General features: G+C 43.0%; 1 protein-coding gene across 2 annotated transcripts in view; it reads left to right on the top strand.

Annotated features, from left to right (window-relative positions):
* The window catches only part of Slc17a8 (solute carrier family 17 member 8), a 54,059-nt gene extending 52,230 nt beyond the window's left edge, over positions 1 to 1,829 (top strand). For both annotated transcript variants that reach the window (XM_038314883.2, XM_038314882.1), the window contains exon 12: positions 794 to 1,829. In XM_038314883.2, coding sequence (XP_038170811.1) covers positions 794 to 1,141 — 348 coding nt within the window. In that variant the 3' untranslated portion in view covers positions 1,142 to 1,829. The remainder of the gene's footprint in view (positions 1 to 793) is intronic.
* The last annotated feature ends 17,604 nt before the right edge of the window (positions 1,830 to 19,433 follow it).

The raw sequence follows: 19,433 nt of genomic DNA, 5'->3' as shown, positions 1-19,433 counted from the left end.
TTTGAGAGGCCCAGGGTTCTGTTCCCTGCACCCACACGGCTCACAACCATTAGTAACCCCTGGATTACATCCAGATCCCCTGGAGCTGGCGTTACAGACGGTTGTGAACTACCTGTGGGTGCTGGGAATTGAAGTTGGGTCCTCTACAAGAACGTCCAAGGCACTTAGCCACTATACCCTGTTCTGGTCTCCATGGTTACCCGGCACACGTGTTACAAAACACCAATAAACACAGTATACAAACCCCAGAATCTTCAAGGATGTGATACTTAGTTCCCACTGGACCTTTGTGGCTTTTAAACTTATTTTTATCTTTAAAATTGTATTTATATTTGTTCTATGTGAGTGAATGTTTTGCCTGCTTGTGTATATGCATACCACATACATATCATGGAAGCCAGTGGGGGGCATCGAATGCCCTGGAGCTGGAGTTAAAGATACTTGTGAGTTACCATGTGGGTGCTAGGAACTGAACCTGGGTCTTCTGTAAGGACGTTCCGTGCACTTAACCCCCCCCCCCCGAACCATCTCCTCAAGCACATGTGACCTGTACTTTTTACATATTTATTTTTATATGTAGTTTATATTAAAATGGCATTCATGGTCGTCTTTCGTTTTCAGGTACTCAAATTAAGTATAGATTCTGGATGTTGAGTCTATCCTATGTCTACCCAGAAGCCCAAGGTAGCCTCTGAGATGTTTTTATCCCAGTGGAGGACTTTAGGGCTCTCTGTCAACCTCTGTTTTTGCTTAAAACAGTAACTGAATAGTAACCGGATATTTCCTTTGTTAGACCCGCGAGGAGTGGCAGAACGTGTTCCTCATTGCCGCCCTGGTCCACTACAGCGGTGTCATCTTCTACGGGGTCTTCGCTTCTGGGGAGAAACAGGACTGGGCTGACCCAGAGAGTCTCTCTGAGGAGAAATGTGGAATCATTGACCAAGATGAATTAGCCGAGGAGACAGAACTCAACCACGAGGCCATCGCTAGTCCCAGAAAGAAGATGTCTTACGGGGCCACCACTCAGAACTGCGAGGTCCAGAGGAGCGGATGGAGACAGCAGAGGGAAGCTGCCTTCGATGCCTTCGAAGAGACATTGTCCTACCAGAACGAAGAAGGAAACTTCTCAGAAACATCCTAACGCCCACCTTCTCTTCAGCTTACAACCGGAAATAATCCATTCCCATTGCCTTTCCCATACCTCGGCTTGCCAGGGGGCCAAATCATGGGACACTGGAGGTAGCGGGAGGAGGAGATTAGGTCAACAGCAGAGAACAGAGAAACACCTTCTTCCAGAGATAGGAACGAAACTATTGCTCTCAGTTGGTAAAACAACTGGTTGTATTTTTTGCAGGGTCGGTTAATTGAGGCGGATGTTGGCTGTTGCGCCTTCTCTCAAAGAACTAATTACTCAGAAAGAAACGGCTAGAAGTCTAAGGAGTAGTTTGCTGCTCAAATAAACATTGAAATAAATCCCTCTTTGGCCTAGGGAAGAGTACATGGTGGGTGTCACCCCGTCTCCTAAGATACCCATGCAGAGGAAAGTTTCCTAAACCAGACGAAGGGAACCACTCACGGAGGCCCTCTGTTGTGCCAGGTGCTTTATGGACATATTTATTTGACCCCCCCTCCCATCCTATTACATATAGCTATCACACCCATTTTACAGCTAGGGACACTGAAGGAACAGAATGACCCACAGAACACTGAAGGAACAGAATGGTCATCTTCTTGGGGCCAAGACTGACACTGGCAGATGACAGGCAGTTTTAGGAAGAGGGGTCCAGTTCAGTGTGGGGACTTTTTCCGTGACAAAACCTGAGTCAGCTGTTTTCTGGGTAATTCCATGTTTGGTCAAGGGTGTATGTGTGTGTGTGTGTGTGTGTGCACGTGTGTGTATAGACTAATGTGGCAGAGTGAACTCAAACTTATGAAATTCTGGACTCAAAACTCTTGAGGTCCTGTATTACCTGATGAACCAAGGAATTTGGTGAACAAGAGCTTTTTTTTTCTTTAAAAGCCACCAACTAGTAAAATAATAATAATAACAAATAAATGAAATAAAGCTAAGCAAGCTAGCTCAATTTCCAGAAATGATTTAAAAGAAGTATACGAAGAGTTGGCTATTAAATTAAAACCCTCTACAGTATCAGAAATGTGGTTAAATAATGTCCCGAGTTAAATATAACCCCATAAAACATTTAATAGCCGGGCAGTGGTGGCGCACGCCTTTAATCCCAGCACTCGGGAGGCAGAGGCAGGCGGATCTCTGTGAGTTCGAGGCCAGCCTGGTCTACAAGAGCTAGTTCCAGGACAGGCACCAAAGCCACAGAGAAACCCTGTCTCGAAAAACCAAAAAAAAAAAAATTTAATAGTCTAATAACTAGACTCTGGAGAGTTTTAGCCACTTGTCTCTTGAAAAAGGTCTTATTTAAACAAAAGTGTGTCACCAGCTTTCTCTGCCTGTGGGTATAATAGAAAGTATGGCCAGATGATATGAAATTATGCTCAAAATATTCAGAATGTCTGTACTTAGAATGTTCATTAAAAATAAAAAGATACAGTAGTTTCATAGAGAAATGCTACAGTCAGAATGTCTGAGACAAGCAGGCCTGTAATTGGTGAATTGAAAAAATTCACCTGCAATCGTATTAGGCAATGGAATGGGTACTCCTGCACATAATTAAAACTGCAAGGGCTGGAGAAATGGTTCAGTGGTTAAGGGCACTGCCTGCTCTTCCAAAGGTCCTGAGTTCAATTCCCAGAAACCACATGGTGGTTCACAACTACCTGTAATGAGATCTGTTGCCCTTTTCTGGCCTGCAGGCATGCATGAAGACAGACCACTGTATACTTAATAAATAAATCTTTAACAAAAAAAAGAAAAAAATAAAACTGCAATATTGGCATGCAAGAGGCTATTAGAAAATAAAATGACTTTCCTGCTCCTTGGTTTTAGAAATAGTTGATATTTTCAGAAGGAAACTTAACGTGATGATAAAATACAGATTTACTTGTATATTAGTGTATAATATTTGTTCTCTAGTTTCTCCCATTACATTTCTGGTCCCTTGTTGTACTTAAGGAGCTATAATGGACTTTCTAAAAAGTCTAATGTTAGATCTTAAAAGAGAGTGGCTGACTTCCCGTCAAATAATATTCTTTCTATTATTTGTACATCATTTGTGTTATCAGATGTTGGTAAATCTCCTTATTGTGTGAATCCATGTAAGTCTCCTAGAGGAGTTCCTGGCATGAAGGAGTTCTTAAGAAATAGCTGTCCCATCCTCATCACCCTTAACTCTTGTGTGGCCATTGTCACTTGTAAAGAAACAAGTGTCATTTCTTCCATTGGCCACAGAGTTTATAATGAAAACGGCACTGTTTTCTAAGTAAAAGAGAAAAGACTAACTAGTGTTTATTTCTTTGTGTGTTGATGAAGCATAGTAATTACATGTATGAAAAAGCCTCGTGTTGATGAAGCATAGTAATTACATGTATGAAAAAAGCCTCGTGATGATCATGAAGGCAGTGTGGTAGATTGTGACGCAATCCAGAGTTAGTGTCGACATCACGCAGAAACACTACATCTTGCGTATAACTTGCACGTGCAGTAAATTTTTTAATGGTGGGCTGGATCATGCCATTAAACATTATAAAACATGTTGCCTTGTAGTGATCTTCTTTCCACACACAGGTCGCACGGGGCCAGTAGTTACCTTTAAACAGCATCGACAGGTGACAGCCGCTGGTTTCTGTGCACTTGGCCCTTGGGGTCTATTTGTAGACAACACTACCCTTTGGAGGCGGAGTGTTGATTCCAGTAGGAGGGGTCCTGAGGATGCTGGATTACTGAAATAAAGTCTGGATTGCACTTTTTTCAAACAATCACAGTGTGGGCTATTCTTGAAAGTGAGAAGAAGAATTAATAATGTCTTAAACTCAATGGGCTACTGTTATGTTTCCTTGGTTGCTAAATCCAATATGGAGCCCAGTATTGTGTTTCATACCACAAATACTGGGCTCTCAAACTCAACAAACTTGCTTTCTTTTGTCTTTTCTCTGTCAAAAATGTCATCATTCAAGCTAGAACTCTCAGAGCTGTCCTTGACTTTAGAAAATTTCCAGAGTTTTCTCTTTTCTCTACCAAATTTCTCTAGTTTATTTTTCCAACTATACTTCCATGTCTGACACAGTTTTGGCGAGATACTGCTTTATTTTTTTAAAATTATTTGCATATATTAATTATCCGTAACAATGGGTTTCATTGTGTCGGCTTCAGCAACACACAGGGCCTTTGGCTCATCTTCACCCCCATTACTTTGATTATATCACCTTTTCAAATGATATTTATAGTGTATTAGTGGAAAACACTAGTGCTTAATTATTTTATATCCATATGTCAATTTTTTTCTCATTAACTATGACACTTTCTACTCATGTTTGTGTAAAATGCCAATTTCCCCTTTATGAGCATAAATAAAATTACTAAAGTGACAGATAATTAAAAATAAAAATTTACCGATAGAGATGCCACCATATATAACAATTACATTATGAAAATACAGAAATCATTTTGGAAAATTCTTTTGAAAATGATGTCTTGAATATTTTATTTTTTAGGGTCCCTTGAGCTCCTCCCCAATGCCGGTTTGCTGCTGACAAGCCCACTCTAGTGCGGGCTCCATGGGTAAGCTCAGTGGCTTGAGTTCCTGATTGGGACGGCTGGTCTGCCCGTCAGACAGCATTCCATCAAGAAATGAGAAGGAGCAAATGTTAGTGAGGATGTCTGCAGAAGGAACGCTTCTCGCTGCCCGTGCGAATAATGCTCTATGGCCTTGGGACTCTTGATACTCACTCTGTAGTCAACACCAATCTTGAACACACAGCAATCCTCCTGCCTCAGTTTCCTAAATGCTAGGATAATAAGCATTCCCCATCACCTCGCCCCTTAGTTTTCAAATGAGATTAATCAATTTCGGGCTGGAAATGTGGCTCAGTGTTAGGAACATTTACTACTCTTGCAGAGTACCAGGAGTTTCTGGCACCTTCGTTCATGGCTCATAACTTCCTGTAACTTCACTTCCAGGGATCCAACACCCTTCATTGGCCTCTGAAGGTGCCAGGCACATACATGGTGCACCTACATACCTGCACATGCTCATACATAAACATAGAAGCAGACATCTTTTAAAAAATTAATAAGTATTATCAATTTTTCATGCTGAGGATTGAACATAGAACCTCATGCATGGTAAGCAAATGCTACATCCCTGTACTAACCAGCAGCCCCAACTCTTCATTCAAACGAATTAAATATGCAATTTCGCCCAATGAGTGAACTAATTAAATATCGAATTTAAGATTAAATTCTTATTTTAGCCTAATTTTAATTTACTCTCCCGCTTAGTTCTTCATATGTGCTTTGTTCTCAGCTTCTTCTCTTGGGCAGTAACTCCAGACCAAGGTGCTCCCAGAGTCAGGACAGAGCCTTGCTAATCTTAGTGTGAAGCGAGAAACCTGAGGGAAGGAGCTGACCGTTTAGCCCAGGCCCCAGGACAGCACAGGTGAAAAACAGTTGAGCCATTGGCCTTGCCTCTCACCAACTGCTCAGCTGGAGTGAGGCATGAGAACCAGGGCTCCTGTTTCCTGTTTTTCTGTTTACAGGGTAGTTATGGTAGTTACAGGGGTGGGGGTGTGGGGTGAGCTAAGCCTGAAAGGGGAGGAAAGGAGAGAGAGAGAGAGCAAATATGTGAGTTTTTCCAGGGGTACTGAAATTTTTTCCCCCTCAGGTGTCCAGGGTTACAAATAACTTGTCACATGACCTGCAGCATGTACGGGTGCCCAGTGGGCTCATCCTTCAAAATCTACTGTGCTATATCTATGGGGAATTATGCCTCCCTTCAGGTAGGCTTGTTCAACACGACAGATCAGATGTAGGACTTTATATCTGCTTTTTAATTGTCATTAGGAGTTTAAAACCATGTGGAGAAGAGCTATATTTAGGGTGTTTTAGGGGGATGTGTGAATCTTCCCTGACTCAGAAAAGGAGGGAACTGCCTTGGGTCGCAGTCAGCAGGAAAGCTGCAGACTTGAAGGCACCAGGTACCAGCACCTCAAGAGGAAGGAGGGAGAGGAGGGAAGTGGGGTTGGAGGAGAAGGGCGGAGAACAAGAGGATCAGCTGGAAGTCAGGGTGGGGTGGCTCAGTTTCGCATCCCCATTGACAATGCAGGGATGGAAGAGCTGTGGCCCAGGGTCTCTCACCAACTGGCTCAACCAGGACACTGCTTATCCTCATTCCTAACGCAGGACGTGGGTTCTGGACTCCAGAGCAGCTGTCATGGGTGGATAGCAGTTCCAAGAGGGAGAGCCTTCAATTTGTTTTGGTTCCTGACACCCAGTTCTTCTTCCTAGCATGTTTCCTTCTCTCTTTCTTTATTCCCTGCCATGCTTTTACTGCTTCCTCCCTCCGCTTGAACTTTTCTTGTCTTCTCATCTTCCTCTGTCCTTCCTGTTTCCTCCTCTCTCTCCTAGAAGTGTGACTTGTAGCTACAGGCATTTCAGGCAGGTTAGAACATCTCCAGTAAGAGAGCACTTTGGGACCCATCCCTTCCATTCCATACGGCCACTATAAGCCACTAAAATTAAAAGGTTGAACTCAGTTTGAAAGTTTGGCAATAGTTTCCTCTCAATTCACACAACACTTGATTCCAATGTGTACCCAAGCAAGATGACCAACATTCCAGGGTAGTGACGCTCAACCTGTGGGTAGCGATCTCTTGGGGGGAGGTCGCATATCCGATGTCTTGCATATCAGATATTTTTCATTACAGTTCATAACAGTAGCAAAATTACAGTTACAAAGTATCAATGAAATAATTTTGTGGTTGGGGGCCACCCCACCACCAGGAACTGTATTAAAAGGTCGCAGCATTAGGAAGATTGAGAACCACTGCTCTAGGGAGATAATTTTAATGTCTTTGAGAAATTAACGCAAAATCCCCCGAGGGACTGGGGATAAATAGCCATAAAGACGGGATAAACCCTAATACTTAAATAATTGCTCAAAATAGGCCTATTTATATAATCAAAGTGAATCTTGATTCTCTCTGGATTAAATGATTACGCCCAGCACGAATACACTTTTTACTAATTACATGACTTTTGTGGTTTTTTTTTTTTTAACAAAATAGCTTTTTGTGTTTTAAGAGTTCCACTTGTTCAAAGTTGTTTCCAAGATTTCATGGCCAAAGATTATCAGTGAATCTGCATTTTTAAGGATGATGCAATGCTTCCTTGGTTCTTTCAGCCTCCTGGGATCAGAGAACTCCAGGGTTCATCGATGCTTCCTTTTAAAACTCTTCTTTGGGAGTAAATTTCATAGCAGTCCTGATATAAATATTACTCTGATTGTTATCAGAATTTTAAAATCCTTTATAGGAACGGGGGCCGAGACAAATGACTCTTTTTTTTTCTAGCTATTGTAGTGGTTTGACTATGCTGGAGAGCAGAGCTCACTCTGAGCAGGAGAGTTTCTAAGGTCCATTGTTCCAACAGAGCCACATGATCTGCTCTTTCTCTCTGATAAAGACACATATATATGTCTTTGTTTCTAAACCGAGTGGCTGGCTCAGACTATATAAAACACCAGCTTTCTTGGTGCTTGGCTAGAAGTGTGGCTGATCAAGAGTCCTAACGAGTATAGATCTTTGACCAGGCCCATCAATTAGACCTATTTCAAAAAAAAAAAAAAACAGAAATGATTTTGTAACACATCAATGCATTTGATAGGGAGAAAAGGGTTGGAAGTCTGGGATTTATGTGGGGGAAATGGCGGGGAAACAAAGACAATGCCTGGTGATGAGAAGCTTTGGGTCAACTGCTCCGCATTTCCAGCTAAGAGGGTCTTGGAACACTTGGGTAATTACTGAGAAGTTCCAGGAAAAGGCACTTCATTCTAGATAAGCATTCATCAGCACATACCATTTGCTGGGCTGTTCAAAGGTTCTTGTCGCAATTCATTTTGGCAGCTCTTGTCCTAAACTGAGGCAGCAGAGAGTGGCAAAGGTTTTGTTTATCTCCCGTTATTATCTGTTGACTCTTGAAGGGCTGAGTAATGGACAGCTATAGATTAGCTAACCTATCAGGAAGGGTAAAGCAATGACTTGGGAAGCCCAAGGTTCTGTCAGCCTCCTCTTCATAAAACAGCTGTCTGAACAGTGACCACGGAACAGAAGAACAGACTCAAGACCTCTATAAAGTCTGGCTGAGGTAAACAGGAATTGCTGGTTTGAGAGACTGAATGCTAACGGTTCTCAGTTCAAAGCAGACCTTTGACACTTTCGTGTCAGTACAGCCAGGGCTGCAACCTGATGAGACAGGTTTGTTCATTTCCATGTAATAGTCAAGAGATGAAGACACATGGAGGTTAAACCATTTGCCCAAGGTTTCAAGTACAGGGCAGACCCGGGATTCAAATCTTAGTCATCTTCGACTATGACAATCTTTGGCCTTTCTTTAAATGATGATGTGTCTAAGTGGGACACTATCTCCGAGGACCTCATCATTTCAGTCCCTTGACTGTAGCGCACATCGCCTGTCTGTGCTCTATGCGCTACCATACAATTTCCGAGCTTCAGGCAAGGAGCTGGAGGTTGAAACATACAGAGACTCACACCTCTAGTCACTGGTAAGAAGCCCTCTCTTCAATAGCACCGTGGAGGCTCATATACCCAACAGTGAGGTGGGCCAACAGGTGAAAACCTTATTCTCTGATCCTCAAGGCCAAGGCAACACGTGCTCGTGAAGCAGAGCTGGTAAACAACTTTGACACAGCTTTTAGTAACTCAAATCAGAAGGAAAGTAAAGATCTCTAGCAGGGAAGAGCAGCTGGAGGCCAGGACTCCAAATGGTCCCCACACTTGACAATCACCAACAACTGATGTCGGGAGGGATGTCAGCGTCTATTTAATGGGCGCTGCCTAGCAATAGCAGGCGTCATTCTCTAACTTCTAGGAATGTATAAATATTTAAAAGTAGAAAAATTCCTGCATTTGTGAAGAAGTAGAGATAATAAACTCACTGTTCATTTTTTTTAAGGGGGATAAATGTGGTGGCGAAAATGTCGAGCAAGCAAAGAGGCTTTCTGAAAGCACCCCGCGGCCGAAGATCAAGAGCTGTGGTGAAGGAAGGCAGCCTTGGAGGAGATGTAGACAATCCTGGATAAAAACCGTGAGGTAGAAAAGAGAGAGGCAAGGGCTGTGGGGCAGAGAAATCTCTTTGCATGTGAGGGGCACCAAGCGGAGAGCTTATTAGAAACATGGGCACAAAGGGGAGCCTCGTGGGTGGGCAGGGAGGTGAAATGGGTGTGAGGTAGCATGAGGCCTTAAAGACCACCGTGTGGACAGACATTGCTTCCTCTGGTGAAGAGGGAGCCTTGGGAGGTGTCCGGAGGATAAATTACAGAATCCAGACTACATATTAAGAGGATCCGTGGGCGCTGGCTGAGTGGAGGGTGAGAAAGGAGGTGGGGGGCAGGTCAGAGTCGTCAGTAATGCAGAGGAGAGCTCTTGCAGCTGAAACCAAGCGGTAGCAATGCTGGGAGAGGGCAGAAGCGCGTTTTGGAAAAGTTTTGCTGAAAGATTGGTGGGAAAGGGAGTACTCAAGGATGCCTATCCCACTCCTGAAAGATCCACCTCTCTCCCTGGACTGGATCCTCCAAGCGCAACGCCACAGGGGACGGGGCTTCCAGAACCTTCACAAAGTTTGTGACGCATTAACAAGCAGTTTGTAGCCAGAGAAGAAATTAAAGTACTATAAAGCGGTTCATCAAAACCCTCCATTATAAGGTATACTCTTGAAAGCAGCAAGAGTCAGAACCCAATTCCTTTAGCTCTCTGCTTGGGCATTCTTGAGGTCAAGCAGAGCCCTTGGCCTCTCTGGGCCTTCGTTTCTGGCACGGTGAAATATTGGTTACTCTTCTGCCTTGATGATAGGCCAATAGGTCTTCAGTGAGAACGGTGGTTTTGTTTGGAACAGCACTGACCGGGACACTTAGCGAAGGTGCCTGGCACATAGTAAGTTCTTAATAAGTGTTGGAGTGACTCAATGAAAGAGAATATTCTCAAAGACATTTGAGAAAAATACATAGATCTACGTCAGGTTAATTATCGTGAATAAGGTAGCCGCTGAGGTAAGCAGCTTGCGGCAAGGCCTGGATTCACCAGGTAATTACTTTGTTTTAGCTCAGCCTGTCATTCTGGTTATTCATGTAATAGAATAACCAGAGATGCCTTCTTGGGGTTTCTAGCCCGTGGTGCCCCCCCCCCCCCCATTTTCATTAGTTAACAACATCTGGGCAGCAGATGTAAGAGTGGTTTGATGAATGTAATTTTTAAACATTAAGAGCATCTGTCTTCTTACGAGCCTTGTTAAGAGAGCCTCTTGACACCAGGCATCTGCCTGAAGACAGACAGCAAGAACACAGCAGGGATCAGAAGCTAGGGAGCTCCTGGCCTGATGTCAGGCAGGTGTGTCAACACAGGAGAGCACTTAGACTAGGGACAGCCAAACCCAGGCAAGCACCAGCCATCCTCCCTAACCAAAAACTCTCCCCCCTCTCTCCCTGACCACTTACCTCCTAAATGATCTCTGACACCTGTTTGGTGGCAGAGGTTAGGTTACCTGTAGAGGACAAGGAATGAGAGACTGCTCCTGCTCACGTGATCATCACATGCCGGCAAGTTAGAAAACAATGCAGTAATCTGGGGCCGTGGTTCAGTGACAAACCCCTTGCCTTGCAGATGTGAGCCTCTGGTTTCAATTCTTAACACTGGATAAAAAGGTGATGTTGGCAGCTTTCAACCTTTGCCTTGACATTATATTTCTAAATGAATGTAAATAAGCTTGAGAGACTGTCCTTAAGTTCCCTAGATTTTAAAGTCCTCCCTCTGATCTACATCTAGAATGTATTTAATACAATATTTAATTATCTAGGCTAATAATACATGTTTTTACACGTAAAAATTTTAGTTTTTTGTTTGTTTGTTTGTTTTTTCGAGACAGGGTTTCTCTGTAGCTTTTGGAGCCTGTCCTGGAACTAGCTCTTGTAGACCAGGCTGGTCTCGAACTCACAGAGATCCGCCTGCCTCTGCCTCCCGAGTGCTGGGATTAAAGGTGTGTGCCACCACTGCCTGGCCATGTAAAAATTTTAAATGTATTCTTTGGAAATTTCACGCATGTCATATCCATACTCCATTTCCCCCTCCAACTTCTCCTTGGTCCTCCCCCACCATGCCTGCTCCCCACTTCATCTCTTCTTTCTCCTCCTCTTTCTACTTCTCCTCCTCCTAAACTTCCTTTTTAACCCATTGGGTCCAATGGGTGGTACCCAAATGTGCAGGGTATAGGGCCATCCACTGGGGCTTGGGCAACCTACCAGGGGCAACAGGCCTGAAGAAACAGACCCTCTCTCCCTCAGCAGTCAGTAATTGCCAATGGCTTTTCAGCTAGGCGTAGAGTCGTGTTGAACCCCATCCCTTCCACGCTGGCACATTGGCTAGCTTTATCTTATGCAAGCCTTGTTCAGTGAATCCAATGATATTCTCATGACAAACTGCTACATGTGAAATACCTGGTTGATATTTGTGGTCGTTTGAAAAAAAATGGTCCCCATAGAAAGTAGCACTATTAGGAGGTGTGGCCTTGTTGGAGGAAGTGTGTCACTGTGGGGGCGGGCTTTGAGGTCTCATTTGCTCAAGCTATTCTCAGTGTGACACAGTTGCTTCTGCTGCTTGCAGATCAATGTCTAGAACTCTCACTTCCTCTCCAGCACCATTTCCTTCTGCCATGATGATAATGGACTAAACCTTTGAAACTGTGAGTGAGCCCTAATTAAATATTTTCCTTTATAAGAGTTGCCACTGTCATGGTGTCTCTTCATAGCAATAGAAACCCTAAGACAATATTCTCTAAATGAAAAAGGTACTTTTTGATTACTGATCATTTTTTTTTTATGGTGACTGTCATGGCTATTCTTGGTTATCAACTTGACTACATCTAGAATTAACTAAAACCCAAGTGTCTAGATATACTTGTGAAGGATTTTTTTCTTAATTAAATCCTTTGAAGTACGAAGACCCAGTTGAATCTGGATCTTTTGAGATGAGAAGCGCCACCTCTAATCTGGGCCACATCTTCTGCTGGCAGCCTATATCATAAAAGGACATGGAATATGGGAGCTTGCTCTCTTTACCTGCTTGCTCTGGCTCTCACTGGCAAGTCCATGCCTTCACTGACATTGGAACTGACTTCTTCTGGATTCCAGCATATCCTGAAGACTACTTGGGACGCCCAGCCTTATGGACTGAACAGCTACTGGATTATTGGCCCTTCTGTTGGTAGACAGCCATTGTTGGGCTCGCTGGACCAAGCCTGTAAACCATATAGCAATGGATGCGCTAGACAGTGAACTTGCTCTTGAGAGGCACAGTCTTAGTTCACGGAGCAGTTCTCTGGAGCTGATATTTTAATTCTCATCTGGCTGATGGAAAGCAGGCTTAGGAAAATGAGAGACTTACTGAATTTCAGCTTTGAAGTGGGGTCAAAATTCAACACCAAACCCTGCCTATCTTCTTTCCCATGCCCTTTCTTCCCCCTTGTGCTAAATCAGTTTACCTCAGGCATTTCCAGAAGTCCACAACTATCTCGCATAAAGCGAACCCTGACCTCATTTGCTGCGCCGCCTTCCAGCAAGAGCATGGCTCCTTGAAGACACCAACAGAGCCACGGAAGAGGAGACGCGTTGTACCGTGCACTGTCAGAGAGCTTACAGATATTTAATTCTAAGTGACGGAAGAGGACTGGCTTATCGTTTCCCTGCACAATTAAAGACTTGGCAAGAGCAGGAGCTAGAAGAGGGACGCGAAGCTGGCCGGTTCACTAATTCGGCGTGTGACGTTGTCACAGTTATTCATCAGCCTAGCTGGAGGCTGACAAGCAACTATCCTTCTAGTGCCAAGCGAATTCCATGAGCGTGGATGCTAAAGATGCTCGTTCTACTCAAATGACTTCAAACGGATTCTTGATTCACACAGGGTGGTGGTAGGGAAGTAAGCATGATGTGGGTTTCCAGAAATTTAAAAAAAGGTACACATTTTCAAACACCCGTGGGCTCGATGTTTTACCCCTCCAGTGTCTTCAGCTAAATATTGGAACAGAGTTGCGACTGCAAAGTTAAATCGGTAATTTCAAGCTGTATTTCCTTTAAATGACTTTATGGTCTGGAGCATTTTGGGCATCGGCAGTGACGCTGGGAGCAGGCTGTAGAAGCTTGCCACATATGCCTTCCTCCCCTGATGTGGTAGCCTCCTCCATCATCGGTGTCCCCCACCGGAATGCCACCTTGGTTTTAACTGAGGAGCCCACACAGTATCACCGCCTGAATTCCATAGGGTTTCTGGCTGGGAATGCACGGTCTGTGGGGTGGGAGGTGTGCACGAGGCTTCGTTCCTTCTCACGCCACCACACGGCGTTTTCAAAGCCCCGTTTCTCCTCATTCTTTCCTTTACCACAGTGCTCTCAGGACCCGCGGTGCTGTGGAGTGCGGGTATCCGCTGGGCAAGTCTTTGTCATAGCCCTCGGCAGAGTCTTCTCTGCCATTTAACGTTGACATCTTTTTTTTTTTTTTTCCTGACTTCTTCGGCCAATTGAATTCAGTGTCACAAGGGTCAGGTTTTGATGAATGGAGTCGCAGGTTTTTATGAATGAGCTCACAGATAAGTTTCTTGCCTCCTTGCTTCCACTGTTCTGAGGAGCAGCGATTCCATACACTCACCCAGGAGCTGTGCCACCTCAGCGAGCAAGCACTGACACTCAATAACCTCCGTCGTGGATTTTAGTTTAGGACAGTTTACCTTCATTTATGCTGTGGGATATTTGTTTAATGATACAAAGATGTGCTGCCTTCTTTTAGGGCGCATTTGTTTAACACTGTGAAACTTTACCTGATTGGTGGGATAAAGAGCTGAATGGCCAATAGCGAGGCAGGTGAGGGATTGGCGGGGCTGCCGGGCAAGGAAAGGAGGGATGCCAGGGGCCAACCACCTAGCCACACAGTCAGTCAGGGAGTAAGAATAAAGAAGATAGAGAATAAGGAAGGGCAAAAAGCCAGGGGCAAATATAGTTGAAAGAGAAATAATAATAAGGATAAATTAAGTTTAAAAAAAACTGGCTAGAAACAAACTGAGCTAGGGCCAGGCAGTCGTAAGTAAAGAATAAGTCTCCATGTATTTATTTTAGAGCTGGGTAGTGGACCCCAAAGTGTTCAAGCAAACAAACAAAGAAAAAACTACACTCACCCTCTTGCTCTTTATAATGACGGTTCGTTTGGACAAAAATGATCAGCTTGGAGACAGTCTCCATGGGTTCTGTCACAGTCAACCTGTGCTCCATGCCCAGACCTTATCTCTGAGGAGAGAAAATTGGAGACAGTAGGGTATGAGGCGACGGTGGCAGTGTCTGGGACACAAGCCATCTCTGTAACTGCTGCTACTGGGCAGAGAGGCAAACGGCCAAGGCTGGAGAACCCACGAGGGCGGACGGATCTTCAGCAGGGCATGAAGTGCTTTCAACACAAGCACCAAGCATTGCAGTCAGGTCACGTGAAGAGTGGGGATCCTAAGGGACTTAAAATTTGACACAAGGAAAAGTTACACCAGAAGGAGAGAGAGGGAGAGGGAGAGAGAGAAACAGACACACAGAGAAACAGACACACACAGAGAAAGAAACACACACAAAGACACAAAGACACACAGAAAGATACACACAGGCACACAGCATACACACAGAGGACAAAATTCCAAGTTATGTTTGGTTTCTGTTTTCTTCGGTCATTTCTAATTTTTCAAAAATTTATCATTTTTTTCCTCTTCCAACTTCTCAAAATGCCATCATCTGGTATACTTAGAATTAGAACTTTTACATTTAAATTTTTCATTTATTTCCCCTCAAATCAAATCCCTGTATTTGAAAAGTAAAAGTTTAAAATGATTGACTTAAAATAAAAAAAGAATGTTCTCATAAAAGAGGATTTCTTAATCAGAAGACAAAACCATAACTCAGAAAGGAAAAAAAATCAACACCGACATATTAAAATTAAAAGACTAGAGAGACAATAGTATCAGTGCACACATCCAAAAAGATATATAAAGAATAACTACACATCAGCCAAGAGTCAAACAGCACAGTAATAAAGTAGACAAAAATTAGAGGAAAAGAATAGAATAAAAAAGCTGAGCAGCAAAGAAACCTGAAAAAAAATCAAAGAAATGCAAATTAAAATGAGAGACGTGTTATTCTGAACATATTACATTGAGAAAAATAATTTAAAACCTGACGATACCATATGCTAGAGAAGAGGAAGTGAAGTGGGAGCATAAATGGTGGAGAAAATATGAGGAGTCACTTAGTTTAAAGTTGAAGCTATGTGTACACAATGTGTGTGCAACACAACCCTACAACTTCATAATGTGTGTACACACAAACTACAACTTCATAATGTATGTACACACAACACCACAACTTCATGTGTTTACAACACAACTTCACAATGTGTGCACAACACAGCACTACAACTTTACAACGTGTGTACAACACAAAACTACTTCACAATGTGTATACAACATAACACTACAACTTCACATTGTGTGTACCCACAATACTACAACTTCACAACGTGTGTGTACTCACAACACTACAACTTCACAGTGTGTGTACAACACAACACTACAACTTCCCTTACCAGATACAATCCTAAAGGACATCCAAACCGAGGCTCCTAAGGTTGAACACAAGAACCTTCTTACAGCACTGACTGCATCTGTGTAAAGGAAAAACAACCTTTATGAGATCTCACTAACCAAAACTTTGAAAACAACATAAAGAATATAAGTGATTTATGAGTAGATATGCTACGAAGATGTAAAAATGTGTAAAGCATTAGTTACACACAAAGCTTGTCATGGTCTGTGTGTGTTTGTGTGTTTCTATGTGTGTGTATGTATAGGTGCACATGCCCTTATGTTTGGTGGCCAAAGGAAGACATTAAGCGTCTCTCTGTATTGCTGCATTGCCGTCAGCCTCATTTCTTTGAGATAGGATCTCTCCGTGAACCTGAACAACATCCTATGGACTAGGCTGGCTGATCATCGAGTACCCAGAAATTACCCGTTTCTGCCCCCAAGTACCGGGGTTAAAGGTACACACAGCCACAATTCATTTTTATGTGGGTGCTGTAAAATTTGAATTCAGGTTTCTATGGAAACTGTCTTACCCATGGAGTCATTTCCCTTGCCCCTTGGCTTTTGACTTCTTGAGGTTCAAAAATGTATATTTGTTTCCGAATATTTGAAGACATTTTATTATTTTTTTTAAAAAAGATGAAAGTCTTGAGGGAATAGAACTTGTAAACTTGCCGAAATCTAAATAGAAATTTTAAATGGTACTTAGATATAAGCTGAAGTTAAATTTAGAAGCATCCTACATTAATTAGGATTAGTTGATAAATAGCTTGGTGCGTGTAGAATGCAAAATTTCTTATTTGTAACAGAAACATCAAAGGTCTGTTGACTTGACAAAAGCCTGTGGGGCGATTTTTCATAAAGCGTGAGACAAAAAAGAGAAAGGAAATAAATGAGCAGAATTTATGCTTAAGTAATCCAGTTAGAATGCTTGTCATGACAGCCATGGAGGCTGCCGATGTTTGCCAGTGTTTGAGTCAAATGTGTATTAGGTAGGGTATTGTTTTAGTGCCTGCCACTGGGAACTAATAAGACAGCTTAAACAAGAGAAAGCATCTCCCCTGCCCTCCCTCCTTCAATGATGCAGGTAAAGGTGCTCGGAAGCGTTCCTTGGGCTTTTTGTTCTCTCACAGTGTGTGTGTGTGTGTGTCTGTCTGTCTGTCTGTGCACATCGGCCCACGTGCCTCTTAACAGGGTGGTGCCGGGGCTCAGGTCCAAGTGTTTGCAAGGCAAGCGCTTTCTATACTGCGTTATCTCTCCAGATCAGTTTTATTATTCTCAACTTGTACTGTCCTTGATGGTGCAGCTCTGGCTATCATCATCCCTTCAGCCGACACACAGGAGGAAAAGGAAGACAAGGGCATGCTCCATGCAAGTCATTTACATCAGTTCTGCATTTATTGCACGACCGCAACCTAGCTGCAAGGGAGGCTGAGACAGTTTTTATTATGAGTGTCCATGTGCCCAGCTAAAATTCAGTTGTCCTAAGTAGAGAGGCAAGTATAGATGTTTGGCAACAATTAGAAATTTCTGCTCAAGTCACAAAAGAAACTCTTCACCAGTTGATATAAGAATCTTCTAAGTAAAAGAAATCTCTTTCTTTAGTAATGAAAGCTTTATGGGTTATTAGGGTGTGCAGACAGAAGAAGCAGAACAACTGAAAAGAGAAGACAGAATAAAGGAAATCTGGATGCTTCTCTATAAAGGTAAATTAAGATAGGAGGATTATTTTTACTTGTGAGGAGGGGATACAGAAGGGTGTCAAGTTCCATTATCCAAGTCCTGACACCTCAAATTTATTTAGGTCTGCTGCATAAGGAAAGGCTCCATGAGACTGAATTTTATATATGGGTCCAGGAGGAGAATCGATTACTTGTGGGATCAAATATTGTGCATGGATGGACCAGTTCACAAGGGGCAGCATAGTGGGTATTCTTGATTCATCAGTTCTACACCCATGGATACAACCAACCACAACACAATGTTTTCGTCTGAACTGAACAGACACGAATAATTTTTCTTGTGATTATGCCATAGACAATACAATGTAGCAACATTTATGTTGTATTAGGTACTTCAAGTAACCTCAAACTAATTGAAAGTATACAGGAGAGTGTGGGCAGGTTATATGCTAACACTATAGCATTTTACATGAGGGCCTTATGCACCTGCAGATTTGGGTATCTGTAAGAATGCCAGAACGAATCTTCCAAAACCAGTGTACTCACCGCCACCCTCAGCGTCATGCTCGAGCGTCACCTGTGGATCTAGTTTTGGAAGCATTATTTCCCAAGACTCAGAGTAGGGTGCCCTCCTTGGTCATGCCGCTGTGCCTTGGCACTAGAAAGACCACCACGGCCTTCACTCGTGGGACATGCAAAGCCCAGGCTGTCATCACTAGAGAAACAGCACAGAACCAGGACTCCATGCCGGAACACTGTCTGAGCTCAACACACTTGTGTTAGTAATACTGGTTGAGAATTGGGTGAAAATCATCACCAAAACAGTCATGAATAAAATTTTGTTCTGTAGCTTAAGGTTGAAAATAATGTTGAAGTCGATATTGCTTTGAACATTCTATATATCCCAAGCAGACCTAGTGAGAGTCATTCATTCAAAGCTTTTAATTGACTGCTATAGTCCTTAATTCAACAAATTCATTAACATTTTTATTGCATATACTCACTGCACATGGTGCTGTGTTATGTGAGGGCATTTTATAAGGATTTATTATATAAGTTACGTGTTTTACATTGAGCATATTCCCCACATGCCCCCTCCCCTGTCTTTCTCATCCCCTTCCCATCGGTCCCACTTTCATGTCACATACACACATGTGATTTCATTTGTCTGTATGGAACCTAAGAACTACACAGAAATACATAGTATTGGTCTTCCTGAGGCTGGCTTATTTCCCTTCTTATGATTATCTCCAATCATCTCCATTATTCTGCAAACGACATAAATTTGTTCTTTCTTTGGGGCTGGAAAAATTGCCTTTGTGTGTATACATATCACATCTTCTTTATCCATTCCTCCACGGATAAACACCCAGGTCGGTTTAATAACTTCGTTCATGTGACTAGCTCTTTGGTGAACACTGTACTGAGCCCCCATGTGACAATCAACACGTATTTGTGAGCATCTATTATCCACATCGGCCGCTGAGCCAGGAGCAGTCTGTGAATGAGGCGCGAGACAATCTGTTTGTAACTCGCAAAGACTCTGCCAGAGGCCAGGCAGCCATGGAGAAGAACAAATCCAAGACAGAGCAAGGCTGCTACAGAGTAGGAAAACTTAATGGGCTATGCCTGTTGACGCCAAACACACAAGTTTTAAAGCTGCAGTCATTTGTAGTGTCTTTCAGATTAAAGAAGAAAAAAAAAAACCAAGAAAGCAAAACCGCAGACTGGGAGAGCCCTTCTGGTTTCCAAAGCATCTGGGATTTCTTGGTATTGTTTATAGGACGAAGCCTGAGAAAAAATCTCTGCTGCTAACGAGCCAAATTTTAGTTTATATTTAGACAAGAGGGCCCGACAGCAAGGCAATAAGGGGAGATGGAACGTGGCTAAGAATCTGAGAGAAAATGGAAAGGAAGCAGTTTGAAATTAATGTAAAATTCAGCTTTTAAAAAT

This window comes from Arvicola amphibius, chromosome 17 (assembly GCF_903992535.2).
Source record: "Arvicola amphibius chromosome 17, mArvAmp1.2, whole genome shotgun sequence".
In the NCBI taxonomy this organism is placed as follows: domain Eukaryota; kingdom Metazoa; phylum Chordata; class Mammalia; order Rodentia; family Cricetidae; genus Arvicola; species Arvicola amphibius.
Note: the sequence above shows the minus strand (reverse complement) of the source record. Positions and strands in the feature narration are given on the sequence as shown.